Consider the following 21,038-nt stretch of genomic DNA (forward strand, 5'->3'; position numbering starts at 1 on the left):
GAAGAAAGGCCTGGTGATCTCCTTCCAAAAAACCAGCCTTTAAAAACCCTGTGGAGCACAGTTCTTCTGTGACACACGTGGGGTCGCCATGAGTCGGAGCTGACTCACAGCCGCTGGTTTATGGGGTTTAAGGCCGCTGATCGCGAAGGGGTTGGGGCACAGTAGCGGACTGGTCAACGGAGCCTGTTTGGTTGGGATTGCACGACAGTGGTCCAGCGAAGCAGAGTACCGTCGCCTTTTCTCTGGAAGATCTTGTCCTTGGCAGCTGACTCCCCGAATCCTCGCCACAGGGAGGACCAGCTGGAGCAGAGCCGCCTTTCCAACAGCTAGAAAACAAGCCCACTTCTGACTGTGGGTAACCGTGTCTTCATTATGTAACTGGGCTTACACAGCTTCTTGCTACCCTTTTCCCACGTCGTCATTGTTGTCACCCTGTGAGATGGGAAGGAGGGTTACTAGTGTTCCTGTTTGTAGCTGAGTAAACTAGTCACGTTTCGCCGCTGGGGCTTGAACACGGCATTATGCCCGTGTGGTCAGGTCCGGGGCTTACACCCCTCTTGTTCTGAAAAGCCATCTGTAATCCACAGGACAGTCTTACCAGCAGATTCTGTGCTGCATCTGCCTACAAACTAATCCCTCATCTCCTGGATTTTCTTAACACTTGCCTTTGTGCCTCTCCCGTAGTGTTTGTAGCTTTTGCGGGGTACTCTGGTTGTTTCTTGGGAATAGGCATAAATATGGATCTCTTCCAGTCAGTTAGCCAGGGAGGTGTCTTCCATATTTCTTGACATAGACGAATGAGCACCTCCAGCGCTGCATCTATTTGTTGAAACATCTCCATTGATATTCCATCAATTCCTGGAGCCTTGTTTTTCGCCAATGCCTTCAGAGCAGCTTGGACTTCTTTCTTCAGTACCATCGGTTCCTGATCATATGCCACCTCTTGAAATGGTTGCACGTTGACTAGTTCTTTTTGGTATAATGACCCTGTGTATTCCTTCCATCTTCTTTTGATGCTTCCTGTGTCATTTAATATTTTCCCCATAGAGTCCTTCACTGTTGGAACTCAAGGCTTGAATTTTTTCTTCAGTTCTTTCAGCTTGAAAAACACCGAGCACATTCTTCCTGTTTGGTTTTCCATCTCCAGCTCTTTGCACATGTTATTAAGATACTTTGTCTTCTCGAGACACCCTTTGAAATCTTTTCAGTTCTTTTACTTCATCAACTCTTCCTTTTGCTTTAGCTGCTCGATGTTCGAGAGCAAGTTTCAGAGTCTCCTCTGACATCCATCTTGATCTTTCTTTCCTGTCTTTTCAGTGATCTCTTGCCTTCTGCATGGATGATGTCCTTGATGTCATTCCACAACTCGTCTGTGGTCGCTAGTGTTTAATACATCAAATCTGTTCTTGAGGCGGTCTCTAAATTCAGGTGGGATATACTCAAGGTCGTATTTTGGCTCTCGTGGACTTGCTCTGATTTTCTTCAGTTTCAGCTTGAACTTGCGTATGAGCAATTTACGGTCTGTTCCACAGTCAGCCCCGGCCTTGTTCTGACTGATGATATTGAGCTTTTCCATCGTCTCTTTCCACAGATGTAGTCAATTTGATTTCTGTGTGTTCAGTCTGGCGAGGTCCATGTGTATAGTCGCCGTTTATGTTGGTGAAAGAAGGTATTTGCAATGAAGAAGTCATTGGTCTTGCAAAATTCTATCATTCGATCTCCTGCATTGTTTCTGTCACCAAGGCCGTATTTTCCAACTACTGACCCTTCTTCTTTATTTCCAACGTTTGCATTCCAATCACCAGTAATTATCAATGCAGCTTGATTGCATGTTCGATCAATTTCAGACTGCAGCAGCTGATAAAAATCTTCTATTTCTTCATCTTTGGCCCTAGTGGTTGGTGAGTAAATTTGAATAGTCTTATTAACTGGTCTTCCTCGTAGGCGTATGGATATCATCCTATCACTGACAGCATTGTACTTCAGGATAGATCTTGTAATGTTCTTTTTGATGATGAATGCAACACCATTCCTCTTTGAGTTGTCATTCCCAGCCTAGTAGACTAGATGACTGTCCAATTCAAAATCGCCAGTACCGCTGCTTTGAGCTCACTAATGTCTAGGATATCGATGTTTATGCGTTCCATTTCATTTTTGACCATTTCCGGTTTTCCTAGATTCATACTTTGTGCATTCCAGGTTCCAATTATTGATGGATGTTTGCAGCAGTTTCTTCTCGTTTCGAGTCGTGCCACATCAGCAAATGAAGGTCCCGGAAGCTTTACTCCACCCACGTCATTAAGGTCGACTCTACTTTGAGGAGGCAGCTCTTCCCCAGTCATCTTTTGAGTGCCTTCCAACCTGGGGGGCTCATCTTCCAGCACTATATCAGACAATGTTCCACTGCTATTCATAAGGTTTTCACTGGCTAATGCTTTCCAGAAGTAGACTGCCAGGTCCTTCTCCCTAGTCTGTCTTAGTCTGGAAGCTCAGCTGAAACGTGTTCTCTATGGGTGACCCTGCTGGTATCTGAATACCGGTGGCATAGCTTCTAGCATCACAGCAACACACAAGCCCCCACAGTACGACAAACTGACAGACACATTGAGAAGAATGGGAATTCTAGAACGCTTAATTGTGCTCATGAGGAACCTTTACACAGATCAAGAGTCAGTTGTTTAGGCAGAACAAGGGGATACTGATTGGTTTAAAGCCAGGAAAGGTGTACATCAGGGTTGTATTCTTTCACCATACCTATCCAATCTGTATGCTGAGCAAATAATAAGAGAAGCTGGAGTATGTGAAGAAGAACAGGGTATCAGGATTGGAGGAAGACTCATTAACAACCTGCGTTATGCAGATGACACAACCTTGCTTGCTGAAAATGAGGAGGACTTGAAGCACTTACTAATGAAGATCAGAGACCACAGCCTTCAGTATGGATTACACCTCAACATAAAGAAAACAAAAATCCTCACAACTGGACCAATGAGCAACATCATGATAAACGGAGAAAAGATTGAAGTTGTCAAGGATTTCATCTGACTTGGATCCACAATCAACAGCCAGGGAAGCAGCAGTCAAGAAATCAAAAGATGCATTGCATTGGGCAAATCTGCTGCCAAGGACCTCTTTAAAGTGTTGAAGAACTAAGATGTCACCTTGAAGACTAAGGTAAGCCTGACCCAAGCCATGGTATTCTCAATCTCATATGAATGTGAAAGCTGGACAATGAATAAGGAAGACTGAAGAAGAATTGATGCCTTTGAATTGTGGTGTTGGCGAAGAATATTGGATATACCATGGACTGCCAAAAGAACAAACAGATCTGTCTTGGAAGAAGTACAACCAGAACGCTACTTAGAAGCAAGGACGGCGAGACCGCATTTTAAATACTTTGGACATGTTGTCAGGAGGGATCAGTCCCTGGAGAAGCACATCATGCTTGGCAGAGTACAGGGTCAGCGGCAAAGAGGAAGACCCTCAACGAGGTGGGTTGACACAGTGACTGCAACAGTGAGCTCAAGCATAACAATGATTGTAAGGATGGCGCAGGACCGGGCAGTGTTTCGTTCTGTTGTGCATAGGGTCGATGTGAGTCAGAACCGACTTGATGGCACCTAATAACAACAACAACTGGTTCTTTCTGTGCTTGGGTGTCTCCTGGGTGTTTCTCGCGTGTCAGGGTGCAAGTCATTCCTCTTTATAGCCGCAGTGCCCAGACCTGTGAGCGACCAGAACTTACCACAACGTGTGAAACAACTTTAGGTTTAAACTGTCCCCCCGTGTCTTCCCCTACCCCCCGCAACCCAGCACACAGGGGAGGCACCTCTGGGAACCCCCGGGAGTGAAGTAGGGATGGGTGTACTCCAGGGAGCTGGCAGGGAGGAGGGGGGCGGGAGCTCTAGGGGAGCGGGGGCAGAGTCTAAGGAGGGTGAGCCATGGTGGAGGTCCTGTCTGGTAGGGATTGCCTTAGAGGGATGACTATTGATTTCTGGATTGCCTCTCCTCACCTCCACCCCGCTTTTATTTCAAATCCTTTGAAAACCATGATAGTTGATCCAGTTGTGATATTGCAGGTATATGAACTCCATGTGGGGCACTGATAGGGTAGAGGAGTGACATTGTGTGAGGCCTCTAGAAATGTTGGCTTTGGATTTGGGGGAGCCGTAATAGTGACCGCTTTATAATCTTGGGGGGTGGGGTTTAGGGTGGTGGTGGGTTGTGGGGGACCTTAAGTTAGGGGCTGCTCTCTTGCTAAATTAAATTACTGACTTGAAGGATAGGTACTTTGGAGTCTGGCAGTGACATATGGGGCCCTGACAGGATATCTTTCAATAATTAAGAAACAAGTAGTTGAAATTCCATCTTAGCCCCAGAAGCAGTGAGGCATTTCCTTAAAGGGCTCTGTTAGAGGTGCAGTGCGTGCCCCTCCCTCAGTGGAAGTATTCCATCAGGTCGGCTGTCAGGGTGGCGAGGGCAGGGAGGGGCTGCCTGTGCTCCTGAGAGATGCACCTAAATTTGCACCTCGATAGATACCTATAGGACTCCAGACAGTAAAAACACGTAGACCCTCATTGTAAGAAGCAGTGGCAGGCAGAAGGCATTGCCATCAGAACAGAAGTGGATTGTCTTGTAAAAATTCACACTGAGTTGTTTTAAGAGATGCACAGGTCAGCCTTGAACTTTGGCATCCCATTTCATGCACATTACTGACTGGAGGGCGAAAACCCAGTCCAAAGAATAGACGGTGAAGCTTCCCACCTTTTCATTCCAGAAGTCTGTGAGCAGATGCTTCTTGGGTCTTGATCCCTGATCCTCTGTCTTGTCGTGAACTGAACTGTCCCTGCTTTGAATGTGGGTGGCCTCATGGCCCGGGAACCTTCCCCGGCATCAGTCAGAGCAGGCCAGAGGAGCGGTTCCCCAGAGATGTGGTGAGGTGTATAAAACCCAGCCTGGATAGTTGGCAGAGGGCAGTGGAGGTCCGTGCCAAGTGGCAACAGGTGCCCCGTGTCTGACCTTCTCACCCCGACCCAGCAGGGCAGCCGCACCAGACCGCCTAACTGTTCAGGCCAGCCCTGGCAGAATACCCCTCAGGCCTGAGGAAGTCGTGTTCTTAATGAAAAATCCTGTACCATTGAAATTGAGGAATTTTAAACAATCTGGAGAGTTTCTTTAGCTGGATTAGAAACTTAGTTTCCCCGACTCCAGGTTTTATCAGACCCCAGTATTTCCTGTCAGGTCTCAGTGACATAGGAAGATCAGCTGAGGGTAGAGTAGCACATGACTGCTAAATTATTTGTGCAGCAATTAGAATTTGTTTAGCATTATTCCGGCTTTTTTTTTAAACCTATTTGAGTAACTTTAATAATACTACTGTCTGAAACAGATATTAGTTTTTTATCAAATGAGATGCAAGTCAAATTTATAAAATGTTAAATCTCTTAAATCTAACTGAGGATGGAACATATCCTGTTAATTTGTCAAACTTCTGGAGAACCGCCTACGTGAGACAGTGGGGATTAATCAAGCCTGAATAAGAGAGAATTTGAAAAATACAGTTTTCTAGTTACACAGTCTCTTCTCCGTGGTCCAAGGTTAATGCCGTGCTGAATTCTGACAGTTAGTCATAGAAAAGAAGAAAAAGACCAAAGCATATGAATAGTCTTATAATTACCTGAAACAGGTTTTCCTTCTGGCAATCAGGAACTTTATAAGCATGAATCTGGCATTTTCAGCATTTGGTTCTTTTCCTTTTAAACGATGCTGGGGATAATTGAAGGGATTTATGTCACTTTTTGTGCTTATCGAATATACATGTAGTATATGAAGATTTGTTTTGCTTATTGCTTAGTTATTGAAGAACAATTCTAGGTAAATCTTCAGAAAAATTAGTCTTTCTTGACAATTTAGACTATCTTATGACTACTTCCTAGACACTGTGGTGTCTTTGGAATGCTTGGTCCTTATTCCTACTATGAGTATAAAAACTATGCTCATCTCAAGATGACTGACAAGATCACTAACATTCCTACTTGGCTAGTTTTTGTACTCAGGTGTATTTGTAGCTCTTGCTGAGGTTGCAACTGCTAACTGTAAGGTTGGCTGTTCAAACCCACCCAGGAGAAAGATGTGACAATCTGCTGCCATAAAGATTACAGCCGAGGAGACTCAATGGGGCAGTTCTACCTTGTTGCCTCTGGTTCCCATGAATCAAAATTGACTCAGTGGCACCTAACAACAACAGAGAAGAATAAATATTATTTAACTTAATGCTGTCAAATATCAATAGGGTGTTTAATGTAATGATGCAAGGTAGAGAGAAGCCCAGGCCACGGAAGAAAAGGTCTGAGGGGAATCTGGGAAACGGGGTTAGAAATGTAGATTTCAGGGTTTTACAAATAGATCTGGTATCTGAGAATACATGAATTGATGAATTCTTGAAGTTTGTGACTATAGGAGAAAAATTGAAGACCAGGATCGAGCTGTGGAAAATGGCCACAAACGCAGGAGAAGGAAAGGATCCAGCAGAGAAGTAGGAGAACCCCGAGGGTCTGGTGATCCAGAGAGGTTGTGAAGTGGAGTTGTTGTTAGCTGCTGTTGGGTCAGCCCCAGACTCATGGCAACCCCATGCACAACGGGATTGGACCATTGTGAAAATCACCGCCTGGTTTTCAGAAGTAGATCCTCCTAGTTCATCTTAGCCCTGAAGCTCTGCTGAAGACAGGTCAGCACCACAGTGACACGCAAGCCTCCACTGATGGGTGAGTGACGGCTGCACGTGGGGTGCATCGGTTGGGCATCTAACCCAGGCTCCCACAAGGAAGGCAAGAATTCTGCCACTGAACCACTGTCGCACTTGGAGTGGAGAGCGGTTCACTAATCAAGGGCCGGGGCACAGGTGGATCCAGAGATGCAACCGCAAAGAGACTTCAGGTTTTGGTAGCGATGAGGCCATCTAGCAGTGTGTGGGAGCTGGCTCTTGTTGGCTCATGAGAGCCACTGTGGGCACCTCTTTCCACCCGTGCCTGATGTCATGCTGGGAGCTTGAAAATGGCCACGGTGGAGTATTTACACTGCAAAAAATCAGCAGTCTCTACAAATCTGGGCTTTTTTCCCCCAGTAGTTGGTTATAAACGTTCACCAGCATATTGCAGAGTCTAACAGGTTTCCATAGAGTAGTGAGTGACTCTCAGACTTTTTATATTTTTTACATGGCGACACAACAGACACAGTTGTTATGGATTGAATTGTGCCCCCCCAAAATGTGTGTCAACTTTGCTAGGCCATGTTTCCTGGTGTTGTGTGACTATCCACCATTTTGTCACCTGATGTGATTTTCCTACATGTTGTAAGTCCTACCTCTGTGATGTTGCTGAGGCAGGATTAGCGGTAGCTTTGTTAATGAGGCAGGACTCAATCTACAAGATTAGGTTGTATCTTAAGCCAGTCTCTTCTTAGATACAAAAGAGAGAAGCGAGCAGAGAGACATGGGGACTTCATACCACCAAGAAACCAGCGCCAGGAGCAGAGTGTTTCCTTTAGACCTGGGGTCCCTGCACCTGGGAATCTCCTCGATCAGGGGAAGATTGATGACAAGGACCTTCTACCAGGCCTGACAGAGAGAGAAGGCCTTTCCTTGAAGCTGGTGCCCTGAATTCTACTAGACTGTGAAAGGATAGCTTCTGTTTGTTAAAGCCATCCAGTTGTGGTATTTCTGTTACAGCAGCACTAGGTGACTAAGACAGAATTTGGTACCGGGAGAGTGGGGTGCTGCTCTAACAAATAGCTAAAATGTGGAAGCAGTTTTGAAACTGAATGGATAGAGGCCAAAGAGTTTTCAAGTGCCTTGAAGAGACTGTTGATGGAATTATGGACGTCAAAGAAAATTCTGTTGAGGACTGAGAAGGAAACAAGAAGAGCTGTTATATTGGAGACAGCACCCGTGGTGAAAAACAGCAGTGGCGGCAGAACCAGGAGACCAGGGCAAGACAGTGCCGGAGCTGACCCACAGAGTGAGAGAGCTGAATGCCTGTGCACGGGAGGCTTCCTGCTGGAGTGGGGTGCCTTCGGGCACTTATCGGTGAGGCTAGGCTTGCCAACCATGGAGCAAGAGAGCTGAGTGCCTTCCTGAGGACATTTACTGGCAGAGTAGGGTGCCTCTAGGCACTTATCAGAGGCACCTATTGGAGCAGGCGAAGAGTTTTGGAACACTTGCCCCCAGGGCTTGAAGCCCCAGGGCCCAGAGGCTGCAGAACCCGGAAGCAGAAGCTGAAGAGACAAGGAATACAGGAAGCAGGGCTGCCTGCCTCGGTCTCAAAGGGTGGAGTCTCCACTCAGATGGACTGGGAGAATGGTGCGCCCAAAGCTGAGGGAGGAAGCAGAGCTGCTGTCCCAGTGGGCCTAGAAGGTGGAGCTGAAGCCCAGGGCTGAGGGGCCTCCACTCAGAATCGAGAGTGTGGCTAATACCTAGAGTCTAGGCCATTGTGTATATGGTCTCAGAGAACAAAGGATTATTTTCAAGCCTTGACGGCTAATGTAATGTGTTCTGCTGACTTGCTTGGTGCCTGTTATCCGTTCTTTTCCTCTGGTTTCTCCCATTTGTAATAGAAATACCTAGCTTCTGCCTGTTCTGCCATTGTATCTTTGGAAGCAGATAACTTGTATTCTAGATTTCACAGAAGAAAGGGAATTTTTGGATTTTTGACTTGAAGTTGATTTAAGACTTTTGCTATGATATGATGGGGTGAATGTGTTTTATACGTGACAAGGACATGAATTCGGGGCGGGGGGAGGGCAAACGGTGGAATGTTACGGATTGAATTGTGCCCCTCCCAAAATGGGTCAGCTTGGCTAGGCCATGATTCCCATTATGGTGCGATTGTCCACCGTTTTATCATCTGATGTGATCTTCCTCTGTGGTGTAAATCCTCTATGATGTTGATGAGGCAGGATTAGCGGCAGTTATGTTAATGAGGCAGGACTCAATCTACAAGATTAGGTTGTGTCTTAAGCCAATCTCCTTGGAGATATAAAAGAGAGAAGGAAGCAGAGAGACATGGGGACCACATAGCACCAAGAAAGCAGCACCGGGAGCAGAGCCTGTCCTTTGGAGCCAAGGTCTCTCCCCTAAGAAGCTCCTAGACCAGGGGAAGATTGATGACAAGGACCTTCCTCCAGAGCTGACAAAGAAAGCCTTCTCCTGGAGCTGGCATCCTGAATTTGGTCTTGTAGCCTACTAGACTGTGAGAGAATAAACTTCTGTTTGTTAAAGCCATCCACTTGTGGTATTTCTGTTACAGCAGCGCTAGATGACTAAGACAACAGTTTACACCTGAAACAGTTTTTAGAGACAGTAATTAGCCTTGTCATGTGTGATGTACTCTGATCTCTCCCCTTCTCGTCCATTTCATTGTACAGGAAAACATGAAACTGATGTTGTGACCTACCTTAAGTTAGAAAAACAGTGTTTTTGAGGAAACTGGAGGTTATTTGAAGGCAGTGGTGATTCAGTGTCAGAATTCCAACCCTCCTCGTGGGAGACCCAGGTTCAATTTCTGCCAGTGTATCTCAGGTGCAGCCACCCATCTGTCATTGGAGGCTTGCATGCTGCTGTGATGCTGAACAGGTTTCAACAGAGCTTCCAGAGTGAGACAGACTGGGAAGAAAGGCTTGGCAGTCTTTCCAAAAATCTGCCAAGGATGCTTCCTCAAAAAGCTAGAGATAGAAATACCATACAATCCAGCAATCCCACTCCTTGGAATATATCCTAGAGAGATAAGAGCCTTTACACAAACAGATATATGCACACCCATGTTCATTGCAGCATTGTCCACAATTGCAAAAATACGGAAGCAACCAAGGTGCCTATCAGTGGATGAATGGATAAATTATGGTATATTCACACAATGGAATATACTACATATCAGTAAAGAACAATGATGAACCCATGAAACATTTCATCACATGGAGGAACCTGAAAGACATTATGCTGAGTGAAGTTAGTCAGTTATAGGAGGATAAATATTGTATGAGACCACTACTGTAAGAACTCGAGAAATAGTTTAAACAGAGAAAAAAATATTCTTTGATGATTACGAGAGAGGGAAGGGAGGAGGGGAGAGGGGTATTCACTAATTAGATAGTAGATAAGAACTATTTTAGGTGAAGGGAAAGATGACACACAATACAGGAGAGGTCAGCACAGCTGGACTAAACCAAAAGCAAAGAAGCTTCCTGAATAAACTGAACTTTTTGAAGGCCAGCGTAGCAAGGACAGGGATTTGGAGACCATGGTTTCAGGGGACATCTAGGTCAATTGGTATAATAAAATCTTTTAAGAAAACATTCTGCATCCCACTTTGGAGAGTGGCGTCTGGGGTCTTAAACGCTAGCAAGTGGCCATCTAAGATGCATCAATTGGTCTGAACCCACCTGGAACAAAGGAGAATGAAGAACACCAAGGACACAAGGTAATTACGAGCCCAAGAGACAGAAAGGGCCACATAAAGCAGAGACTACATCAGCCTGAGACCAAAGAACTAGATGGTGCCCGGCTATAAGCAATGACTGCCCTGACAGGGAACACAACAGAATCCCTGAAGGAGCAGAAGAGCAGTGGGAAGTAGACTTCAAATTCTCATAAAAAAAGAGACTTAATGGTCTTGGGGCAGTTCTACTCTGTCCTATAGGGTCGCTATGAGTCGGAATCGACTCGAGGGCGCTGGGATTTTGGGAATGGTCTCACTGAGACTGGAAGGACTCCGGAGGTAATGGTCCCCAAACATTTTGTTAGCCCAAGACAGGAACCATTCCCAAAGCCAACTCTCCAGACAGGGATTGGACTGGACTATGGAATAGAAAATGATACTGGTGAGGAGTGAGCTTTTCGGATCAAGTAGACACGTGAGACTATGTGGACAGCTCCTGTCCGGAGAGGGGATGAGAAGGCAGAGGTGGGCAGAAGCTGGCTGAATGGACGCGGAAATAGAGGGTGGCGAGAAGGAGTATGCTGTCTCATTAGGGGGAGAGCAGCTAGGAGAATATAAACCAAAAACCAAACCCACTGCCGTCGAGTCAATTCCGACTCTTAGCGACCCTATAGGACAGGGTAGAACTGCCCCATAGAGTTTCCGAGGAGCGCCTGGCAGATTCAAACTGCCAGCCTTTTGGTTAGCAGCCGTAGCACTTAACCACTACGCCACCAGGGTTTCCAAGGTGTATATAAATTTTTGTATGAGAGACTGACTTGATTTGTCAGCTCTCTCTTAAAGCACAATAAAAATTGAAATCTGCCAGTGAAAACCATATGGATCATAGCAGTTCTATCTACAACTGATCATGGGATGTTGCAGGACCAGGCAGTGTTCCGTTCCATTGTGCATGGGGTCACCATGAGTCGGGAGTGACTTGAGGGCAGCTAGCAGTAAACAGGTTATGTATGCATTATAAAAAGTCAGGAGGTGATTACTGAAAAAAATAGAACAGTAGTTGTAGACAGGTTAATTGCATCTTGAAACAAAGAAGAGAGATGGGACCAAAAACGCTGGAAAAGCCTCTTTAGAACGGAGTGAGCAGACATGCTTAAACAGAGCAGACCGAGCAGTGAGAGGCCACCTGTCGGAGATGGTGCGAGTGAGAGCTGGGGCTGAGGGCCAGGGCCTTGCCCTTGGTGATAGAAGAGGAGACTTCTGTTTTGTTAGGGAAAGCTCGTTCTTGAAGAAGGGTAGAGGGAGGAAATCAGAAACGTCAGGAAGAAACTACAAATCAGATGCACTTGGTGTTTTTTAAATTGCCTTTACTTATTTGAAAACGCAGTTTCTGAGAGCCAGTGTTACTCCTGCACACTGAGGGAGCTGAAGGAACATGGGTCAGAGGTCATGGCTTCTAAGTGGTGCAACTGGGACTCGAACCCCTGCTGACTTTACTTGGCTGCAGAGAGGCAGTGAGGATAAGGGGATGGGGGGATGGATGGCTTGGTGGTGGTCAGGCTAGCTGGGCTGGGGACAAGCTTGTCACAGGCCAGGCGTCTCTGTCCTGACCGTGCTTTGTGGCCTGGAGCAGATGTGGCAGTTACCTGGTTATTTAGTCCGTGTAGATGGCCAGTCCAGGTGAGTAAGTCCCCAGACTTCACTCTGACCTGTATTAAATGAATGAAATGGATAGTTGCAAGTTAGTCTGTCCAGTTTTCTCTTGATGACAGTCTGGGGCCTGAAGTGTGAGGGAGTAGGGTCTGTTCAGATGGATCAGGACTAAAGGGAGATGCAAGGTAGTGTTGGAGGGGAAGCTGCCTGTCAGAGCCTGGGAGCCTGTGGAGATCTTGAAACTGAGGGGCAAAGGCCAGTCTAGATTTCAAGACCTGGACAGACAACACCATGGGAGTTACAAGGTGGGAATAAGGGGGTAGGGTCCAGGTTGGGGTTTCTCCCCTCAACCCCTTAGATGTGGGACCAGGGATTCTGACTCCTGGTGACCGCGTGTGTGTCAGAATAGAACTGTGTTCCTTAGGATTTTCAGTGGTTGATTCTTTGGAAGTAGGTTGCTGGGCCTTTCTTCCGAGATGCCTCTGGGTAGACTCAAACTTTGAACCTTTGGGTTAGCAGCTGCGTACATTAGCAGTTTGCATCACCCAGGGCCTGTGTGGGACTGGGGATGCTGGTGTCAGTCAGATGGCTTGGCGGGCTGAGGAGCTCTGGAGAAGGCTGGGGGGAGAGTGTGTTTGCTCTGTCCACACTTGAAGGGTGCAGAAATCAGGATTGGGTGATAAGCACTGAGTCTGGTTCTTGTCACCATCTTGTGTGGAAAACATGGAATCGTGAACTGTTCTTCTAAAGAGTCTATGTGTGCCTGGGTCCCACACCGACCCTCAGGTGTTCACAGGGCCCGGCAGACCTCATCTTTCTCTAATAAGAATCTGTATGTTTTTCATCTTGTGATTTTGTAGTCAAGAGAGAAGAAGTCTGCTTATAACCCTGTGTGTTAGTTCTGTAAAGCAGCCTTTATACCCGGAGTTGCCAGATGCTGCCCGAGAGAATCCATCTCACAGGGTAATTTTCATTAATGAATCAAGACATGCAACGTTAAATCCTGCCCCAGACTGCCTCGGCTGAATTAGAGGAAGATTGCTGGAGTCATTGTGAAGATTTTTAGAGATTCAAAAGAGGACAGTATAGTAGTAACAGATTCGGAAACTGTAGTTATGGATATTAATACAAACGGCATCAAAAAATATTTATTATGTGGGAAAGCGTGGTTTTGATATTTGAATTTAAGAGGACTTGCTGTATTTCCCATCAATAATTGGAATCTGTATTTCCTCCTTTATTCATTCAGTAAATATGTAACACCCGTACCACATTGGGCTCTAGGGGACTTAGAAAAGAAGCCTGGTCTCTGCCCTCAAGCGGGAGATGAAAGAAACAATTGCATCTAATTGTTTTGAACACAGCAGTGTTAAGCCAGCTTCAGAACATCTTGATCAGCAGGGAAGGTGGTGGGACAGAGGGGACACTTTGAGGCCAGTGCCCTCCTGGCCTTGGGTGCCTTCCTGAGCCCCAGAGCCTTTCTCTTTCCTGGTCCTCGTGCCCTCGGGGTCTGTGGGTTAGGCCAGCCTGGTTCAAGTCCCCCTGCGGCCTGTGAGGAGGATTCTCTGATGACTATGAGTTGATTAAATGCAGCTTTTTTTTCTTTATTTTTATTTTTTTTTCTTTAGATCTTCCAGCAGTGCCAGACACTGTTTTTACACGTGACTAGGAGTTCCTGGGTGGTACACACAGTTAAGCTCTCGACCACTAGCTGAAAGGTTGGCGGTTCGAATTCACCCAGAGACTCCTGGGAAGATAGGCCTGGTGATCTGCTTCGGACAGGTCACAGCCTTGAACACCCTTTGGAGCAATTCTGCGCCGTATACGCAGGGTCACCATGAATTGGAATCGACTTCACAGCAACTGGTTAACTGGTGAAGGTCTCCTAACACTTGGTATTCCTGGATTAAAATTAGCACTACTGGCATCCTGAGAAGGGCTCCAGGTCTGCTTCCTGCCTGCAGCACCACCGAGCTGCCGCAGGACCCAGCACACACAGACAGCTGCGGTTCCAGCAGAAAATGGGGAGGGAGTGGGTGAGGCGGGTGTGCCAGGCCTTTATCCTGTGTGACCTGGAGTAGGCAGTAAATGCCCACTGACTGAGTGACTCAGCTATAATGTCTGGGAGCCAGCAGTTCAGGCTGCTAGCGGCTGAAGGTCTCACAACTGGGAAGAAGGTGTTAAGTCGGAGGTTGGACTGCCTGTGGGAGACCCTGAAAGTCCTGTATGTACAATTCTGTGTGTTTGGGATGATTAGGACTATGGCCAGATGGCCGTTTGTTATTTTATCTGACAAATATTAATAAACACACTTGTGTGCATGTTGTCGGCTGCCGTGGAGTCGGCCCCCCAACTCGTGGTGATCCCCTTTACAGTGGAACAAAGTGGATCAGACCGTTGGGATCCGTCGGCCCCCCAACTCGTGGTGATCCCCTTTACAGTGGAACAAAGTGGATCGGACCGTTGGGATCCGTCAGCCCCCCAACTCGTGGTGATCCCCTTTACAGTGGAACAAAGTGGATCGGACCGTTGGGATCCGTCGGCCCCCCAACTCGTGGTGATCCCCTTTACAGTGGAACAAAGTGGATCGGACCATTGGGATCCATAGCTTTTCACTGGCTGATTCTCAGAAGTAGCTGGGCCTTTGCTCCCGGTGCATCTTAGCCTGGAAGCCCTGCTGAAACCTGTTCAGCACTTGGGCCTCCGCTGACAGACGGTGGTAGCTCTGCATGAGGTGCCTTGGCCAGGAGTCAAACCCAGGTACATAGCATGCATTGAACCCTCTCGGGGATGCCAAAGGCACCCATAAGGCAGTGGTTCCTAAACTTGCCAGCACCTTACAGTCACCTGGGGAAGCCCCTAAGCCGTCCAAAGTCCAGGTCACAGCCAGGCCATTGCAGTCTCTGAGCGTGGGACACAGGCATCAGTGTTTTGGAAGCTTCCCAGGGGATTCCAGCGTGCAGACAAGCTTTAGCATCACTGCCATGAGTAGCTTATGATGGAGCTTTTGAGACAACACACCCAGAAAATTAGATAGGAATACGGAAACCTCACAAACAGAAAAGATGGCACTGCGGAAATCTCACACAGCAGGTATGTGATTCAAAACCAAGTCAGTGCTGTGAGTAAGGCTTCCTTGCAAGGAGCAGAGCCAGCCCACGGTGGATTAGGTGGTGGCAGCACCGAGCAAACCGGGCCCAGGAGGATGGGCTGGCTTTGACAGCTGGGGGAGAGAGAGCAAGGTATCCGCTTAACCCTGAGTTCAGGCTGGATGACCCGGTCTCCGTTTTGGCCTCGTTGGTAGAATGGGCTGGTGTATCAATTTCCTTTGTCATTAATGGATGAGTGATTTTCCTGTGAGGACAAACGGCTGGCCCTGCTCTGCAGTTTTTTCTTGTGTATATGTGGCCTGAGAACTAGGAGCTGAAGCATACCACTGCAGATAGAAGTGCTCAGCTTGACTTTGATTCCCTTGCTCTTCAAATTGCACCATGTCCTCTTAAGAGCCACAGCTGATATCCCTGTGTGTTTGTATCCACACACAAATGAGCCATTTTATATGGATATTCAATACCCCAGGGCCTTGTGGAGCAGGTGAGCTATGGCTACGCTTAGGTTGGGTGAAGATAGTTGACTTTGGCCCCTCCTGGCTGCCCTAGGTGCTTACAGACCAAGAGCTACTGCCGTTAAGGGTTGTGCTGCTAATTGCCAGCCCAGTCAGACCACTTGGCCCTCATTTAGTATTGTCAGTACTTGCCATTTGTAAATTTTTTCTTAATTGAGTCTATTATATGTTATTTCAGACAGGGGAATGGAAAGCTTTGAAACTCTTGGTAAATTCTTCCTGAACCACAGTCCAGGTTTTTCTTCCTTTCTCTTTTAAACCCACAGTGTGCCATGCCGAGCTGAATGCTATCATGAACAAAAACTCGGCCGATGTGAAAGGCTGCACCATGTACGTGGCCTTGTTCCCCTGTAATGAATGTGCGAAGCTCATCATCCAGGCAGGTAGGAGCCAGGCTGTTGCCATTTGTCACGTTTGCATGCGCCTGCTCGGCAGCAGCTCCTCACAGATGTGTTTGATCTTAAATTGCTATTGTTTAGATCTAAATTAATTGCACTATCAGCTTTGCAAGATATTTCCTGTGTTTTGTTTTTGAATGGTGCCAGGTATTCTAAGACTAATTGCATCCTCTGTGATTCTTAGCATGTTTTTAATTTAGTTTGCAACTTCTTAAACTGCAAGCTGCCAAAAAACAACACAGCCTTGCATATAATTACTGTCAATTTACTGTTCTCTGACATATTGTGCACAGATTAGGGGGAGGGAGAGAAAGGAACTTCTGTCAGAAACAAGGTCAGCTGGGAGTCTGTCTATGAAATTTTAATTTGTATCTAATACATGGTAGGTATTTGGAGATCTGAATGTCTTTGCATATAAACGCCTTAAGACTTAAATGGTACTGCTTTGGGCTTTTCTTTTATTACAGTTCCCATAAATCTACACTACTGTACTCTGAGTATGTCACCTTTTTTCACACTGTCACATCTTAGTTTCAGCTACACTTTATCTCCATAAAACTCTCAGCTAGAGATTTAAACACTTACTGTGTGTAGCCAAATGTGTGGTTTAAGGCGGCTGTTTATCACGAGCTGCATAGATCTCTGTGCAGAAGAGACCTGGTGGTAGCAGAATGAAAGGCCTGCATTTCCCCGTATCGTGGGATCCCTTTTGCTGCTGCGTGATCCTTGAAGGGTTTTCCGAGGCCGGCTCCAAGGTGGAGGCGGTGACCGGCGCTTGGGCAGTGTGATGGGTCTCTGAGTGCCCACTGCCTTGTGCTTCCCTCGGAAGCTGGAGGAGGGGCAGCCTGCACCTGGGACTGGTGGCTTATGTGCCCTTCTGAGTCCTGGCCCTCGAGCTGGCTGCCTGGTGGGATCAGGAAAAGGAAACATCTGCTGTCCATGGAGCTGGTTTGTGTTCGTCACCAGAGCCATTCTTGGGAGCTCGGTGGGACATCTCTCGGAACTTGCCAGCACTCCCCCCACTAGCCTCTCGAGTTAAGAGTTGTTGCCTTGTGAATGGAGAATATTTGATTGCCTGTAGTAACGAAAGTTTGGTAATCAGATCAAGGCTTGACTACTTGACATCTTTTCACTTTGCGTTTGTTAAAAAAAAAAAAAAATCCATAAAGACTGGAGGGCAGATTAAATATAACCTGCCCTCTGTGGTATTAGAGAGCAGCAGATATGTATTTCGGTAACTGGACGTCATCTGCAAGCACACTCTGAAGAGGTAATTAATCACGGACCCTACAAGGGCACCATCTGCTTCTGCGTGGCTTTGCACTTCCTTCACGTACTAATGGAGTTCTGTTGTTACCTTTTAAGGTATCAAAGAGGTAATTTTCATGTCTGATAAATACCACGATAGTGAAGAGGCAACCGCTGCCAGGCTCTTGTTTGATATGGCCGGGGTTACGTTCAGGTAAGCAGGAAGAAGTCAGGGGAATGGTGGAAGAAAGAGTGCGAAGAACCATGTTTGACCTTGTATGGTGTTTGATTTCAACTGTGATGCCTGGCTTCCACATTCAGGAGTGTCTTTTTAAATTTGATGGAATGCAAAGTGAAATACTATTTTAGGGATAGATTTTGAGGGCCAGCGAGAGAAGTAACTGAAGACAATCTGCTTAACGGTCATACTTTAATATCAGTAACTCTCCAGGGCTTAGACTAATTATTCTAGTGGTGGGAATTTAAAAACTCACAGGTTGTGTAATATTAGCATTAGACCTTTGTAAACCTTGCACAGGTAACAACTCCAGCGTAGAAAATTTAGGATGAAAGCAAGCTGCAGTTGACGCACCAGGAATTCTTTTACAGCCTCATTTTAGGTTCAGGTTTGAAGTCCTTTAGGTTTCCATGATGATCCTTGCCAGGCAAGGATTTCGGGATACGTTTCACTCGCAAGTAAGTTTAACCACCTTTGATGCTGGTGGAAGGTTCTGTTCAGACTGTAAAGCTTAACAAAGCAGTTCCTCTTCAGGCTTTGGGGTCTACGGGGGATTATCGTAATAGTGAACGGGCTTCCCCTGTTGTATTCCTTGTTAGGGATAGAGTTTATATGTAACGAATCTCTTGAACTAAACTGCTGGGCCTTATGAGACTTTAAGTCCAAATTATTTACCTAATCTTCTGTTCACTGATTTTTAAAAGAATATGTTTAGTCACCAAATATTTTCAACTGTTGTAGAAGGTTCATCAATAAGTAAAAAGCATAGGGGCTTTACTTTCTCATTTTTAGGATGTGATTTTAAAAATCACGCCTCAGTAAAGCTAGTTTTCTTTTGCTATGTACTAGAGGCAAAAGCAAATTTAATTTTTTTTGATTTAAAGCCAGCCACTTCAGGTTGGCTGCAGAATTTTGTAGAAAATAAGTTAAATCTGGTAGGAAAACTAATAATCGGATGTCATGTTGTGCAGCTAACTTGTTAGGAATCCTTTAACTCTCCAATACTTCATGAACTTAGAGAGCCGAAGAACACACAACCCAAGCAATGCCATGTATCTTTTTTGTCCCAGTCTTTTCTGGCCCATGTTTCTCTCAGTATGGAGCACTATAATTGGCTCCTGTAGAGAGAAGATATCGGTGAATCCCAGGAGGTGTTTTCTTCCTACAGAAAATGTAGGTTAAGCCAAAGTAAACAAATTGTTTTAACTACTCACCAGATACTATCTTTCTACGTTTTGTTTTTTTCATGTTTAGGAAATTCACGCCAAAGTGCAGCAAAATTGTCATTGACTTTGATTCAATTAACAGCAGACCGAGCCAGAAGCTTCAGTGAGTTACAAGAAGACTGGGATTGTCCTCTTCTAAGAAGCTGCTAATGCTTCTCACCTGGAAGTTACACGCAACTTCTCAATAGCCGGTACAGCAAGAGTACACAGCCAAGGACTATAAAGCCTCAGACCTTCCTCCCTGTCTCTCTTGTCACATGGAATCTGCATCTGTTTAAACTGCTGATTTATGGAACCTATTTCTGGGCCGTCACACAGGGCTGGGTGAGGGTGCTTCGCCGCTGCCCCCCGCCTGCTGGGATGCCAGCGGCTCTGCCAAGGGGCAGCCACTGTTCACAACCACTGGGTGTGTGGAAGGACAAATAAATGACTGCTGTTGTGTTCTTACCGGGGGTGAGCAGACACACTGATTAGAACTTCTGGCCCAAATGAAGCATAACGTAGTGCTCTACGGGGGGGATAGGGCCCAAAGGACAGTAGCGTTAAACTATCTGTTGTGTAGGGGGTTAAGAAGACCCCCCACCCAACCAGAAAGCCTGTCCTGAGGATGATAAGTGGCACCAAGCCAGGGGTGCTCACTGTGTGCCCGTCACCCGTCCACATGCAGTGCAGCGCTGTGTTGTCCCTTTGCGGGGTGGGGTCTCCTGGTTTTGCCTCTTATTTTTGACTTGTTTGTCACACGGAGCTCTCACATTTAGTTGATGTGAATAATGAGGTGTTCTGGAGGAGAGCCCTATGCGCCCCCAGGCCACGCCCTGCAGCGGTGGCTGTTGGGGTTGAGTGGACGGGAGGGGTGGGGCGTCCACCTGTTTCTCTGCATGGAAACTTGTCGTTCCTTCACGAGCCAACACAAAGTTCCTTTCCAAGGCTGCCCTGCAACCACAAAATAAATAAATTTCTATCCTGTAAGTGAGATTTGAGGAATTCAGCCCACCTGGAGGCGGCTTAGTCCAGGCGTATTGGCTTTGGGACCTCATTTGTGCTCCTGGCTCAGCGCCTTCATAAGCACAGACGGCACTTCCTAAACACCCAGAGCCGGGGTGCTGCTGTGCGCCTCATTTTTAATCTCATTTAATTTTTATTAAACATGCTCAGCACCTTTGTTGAGAAAATGGTTTCTTTATCCTAAAGATTATTACTGTTTTAAAGTGTTCTTATATTTTTGTGAATGTTTATTTTGTCTCTGAGGTTTTATACTCCATATTCTAGGGCATTTTGTAATTTGGCTCATTACCAATATTATTAAAACCTTATTAAAATCTACCATGCTGAAGTGTGTCCATTTTTATAAGTATATGCTTAACTCTTCATGTCAGTTGTTTGTGACACACACTACACGTTTGAATGCTCAGAGAACAATTGGAGATACTAATGCCATGGGGTTTCCCCAGGGGTCATGGGTGATGCTTGTGTCTGGACTAGATTTAAAAAGCTAAGAAAAGGCTTTACGGAATCTTCAGTCCCCAATGCTGTCTCTTCTTGCCACCCTGTCACCTTGTTCTCTTCCTAAATCTCTATTCTTTTCTCTCTTCATTTCTCTCTAATCTCCTCCAAACCCCTTGCACCAAAATGCCTAAGACAAAATAAAACCTTTGAAAGCTGGAACGCGTGTGAGGTGGAAACCTGTTAGAGAAGGAAAACGCAAACATTTCTCAGTAAAACCAGCTCTAGAAAGGTGGTAGGACTTCACTGTGTCAGGCTTCTGAGACCTGGAAAAACAAGGCAGGCCGGCTGAATTCTGGCTCTGACGGGTTTCACCGTGTACGTAGAAGAAAGCAATGTTGTTAGTTGCCGTCGAGTCAGCTCTGACTCCTGGCGACCCCATGTCTGCAAAGTAGAATTGCTCCATGGGGTTTTTAAGGCTGTGAACTCCAGGAAGCAGATTGCCAGGCACCTATGGGGGGTCCGCCAACCTTTTGGCTAGTGGTCAAGCTCTTAACCGTTTGTGCCACCAAGAAGGAAATCGGTAAAGATAAAGACAGAAAACGTAGGTTGTTAGCAAGGAGTGTGTAATTGTTATATTGCATTCTTAAATATGTCTAGGGGCCAGTGAGCATCTAATTTATTTATTAAACTTTGATACTAGCTTACATTTTGTCCCAGTTTTTCTCATTGCGTTTTGGTTGGGGCAGGCGAACAGGGAAGGACCTGCTGGGACAG

General features: G+C 46.2%; 1 protein-coding gene across 8 annotated transcripts in view; it reads left to right on the forward strand.

Moving 5' to 3' along the window:
- The window catches only part of DCTD (dCMP deaminase), a 39,534-nt gene extending 18,610 nt beyond the window's left edge, over positions 1–20,924 (forward strand). For 6 of the 8 annotated variants that reach the window (XM_023554999.2, XM_010595631.3, XM_023554998.2 and 3 more), the window contains 3 exons: positions 15,975–16,091; positions 17,472–17,568; positions 18,847–20,921. In XM_023554999.2, coding sequence (XP_023410767.1) covers positions 15,975–16,091; positions 17,472–17,568; positions 18,847–18,925 — 293 coding nt within the window. In that variant the 3' untranslated portion in view covers positions 18,926–20,921. Of the gene's footprint in view, positions 1–14,458; positions 15,177–15,974; positions 16,092–17,471; positions 17,569–18,846 lie in introns of those variants that run through there. The other 2 variants (XR_010318788.1, XM_064273550.1) reach the window with 2 other exon arrangements.
- The last annotated feature ends 114 nt before the right edge of the window (positions 20,925–21,038 follow it).

This window comes from Loxodonta africana, chromosome 21, assembly GCF_030014295.1.
Source record: "Loxodonta africana isolate mLoxAfr1 chromosome 21, mLoxAfr1.hap2, whole genome shotgun sequence".
In the NCBI taxonomy this organism is placed as follows: Eukaryota; Metazoa; Chordata; class Mammalia; order Proboscidea; family Elephantidae; genus Loxodonta; species Loxodonta africana.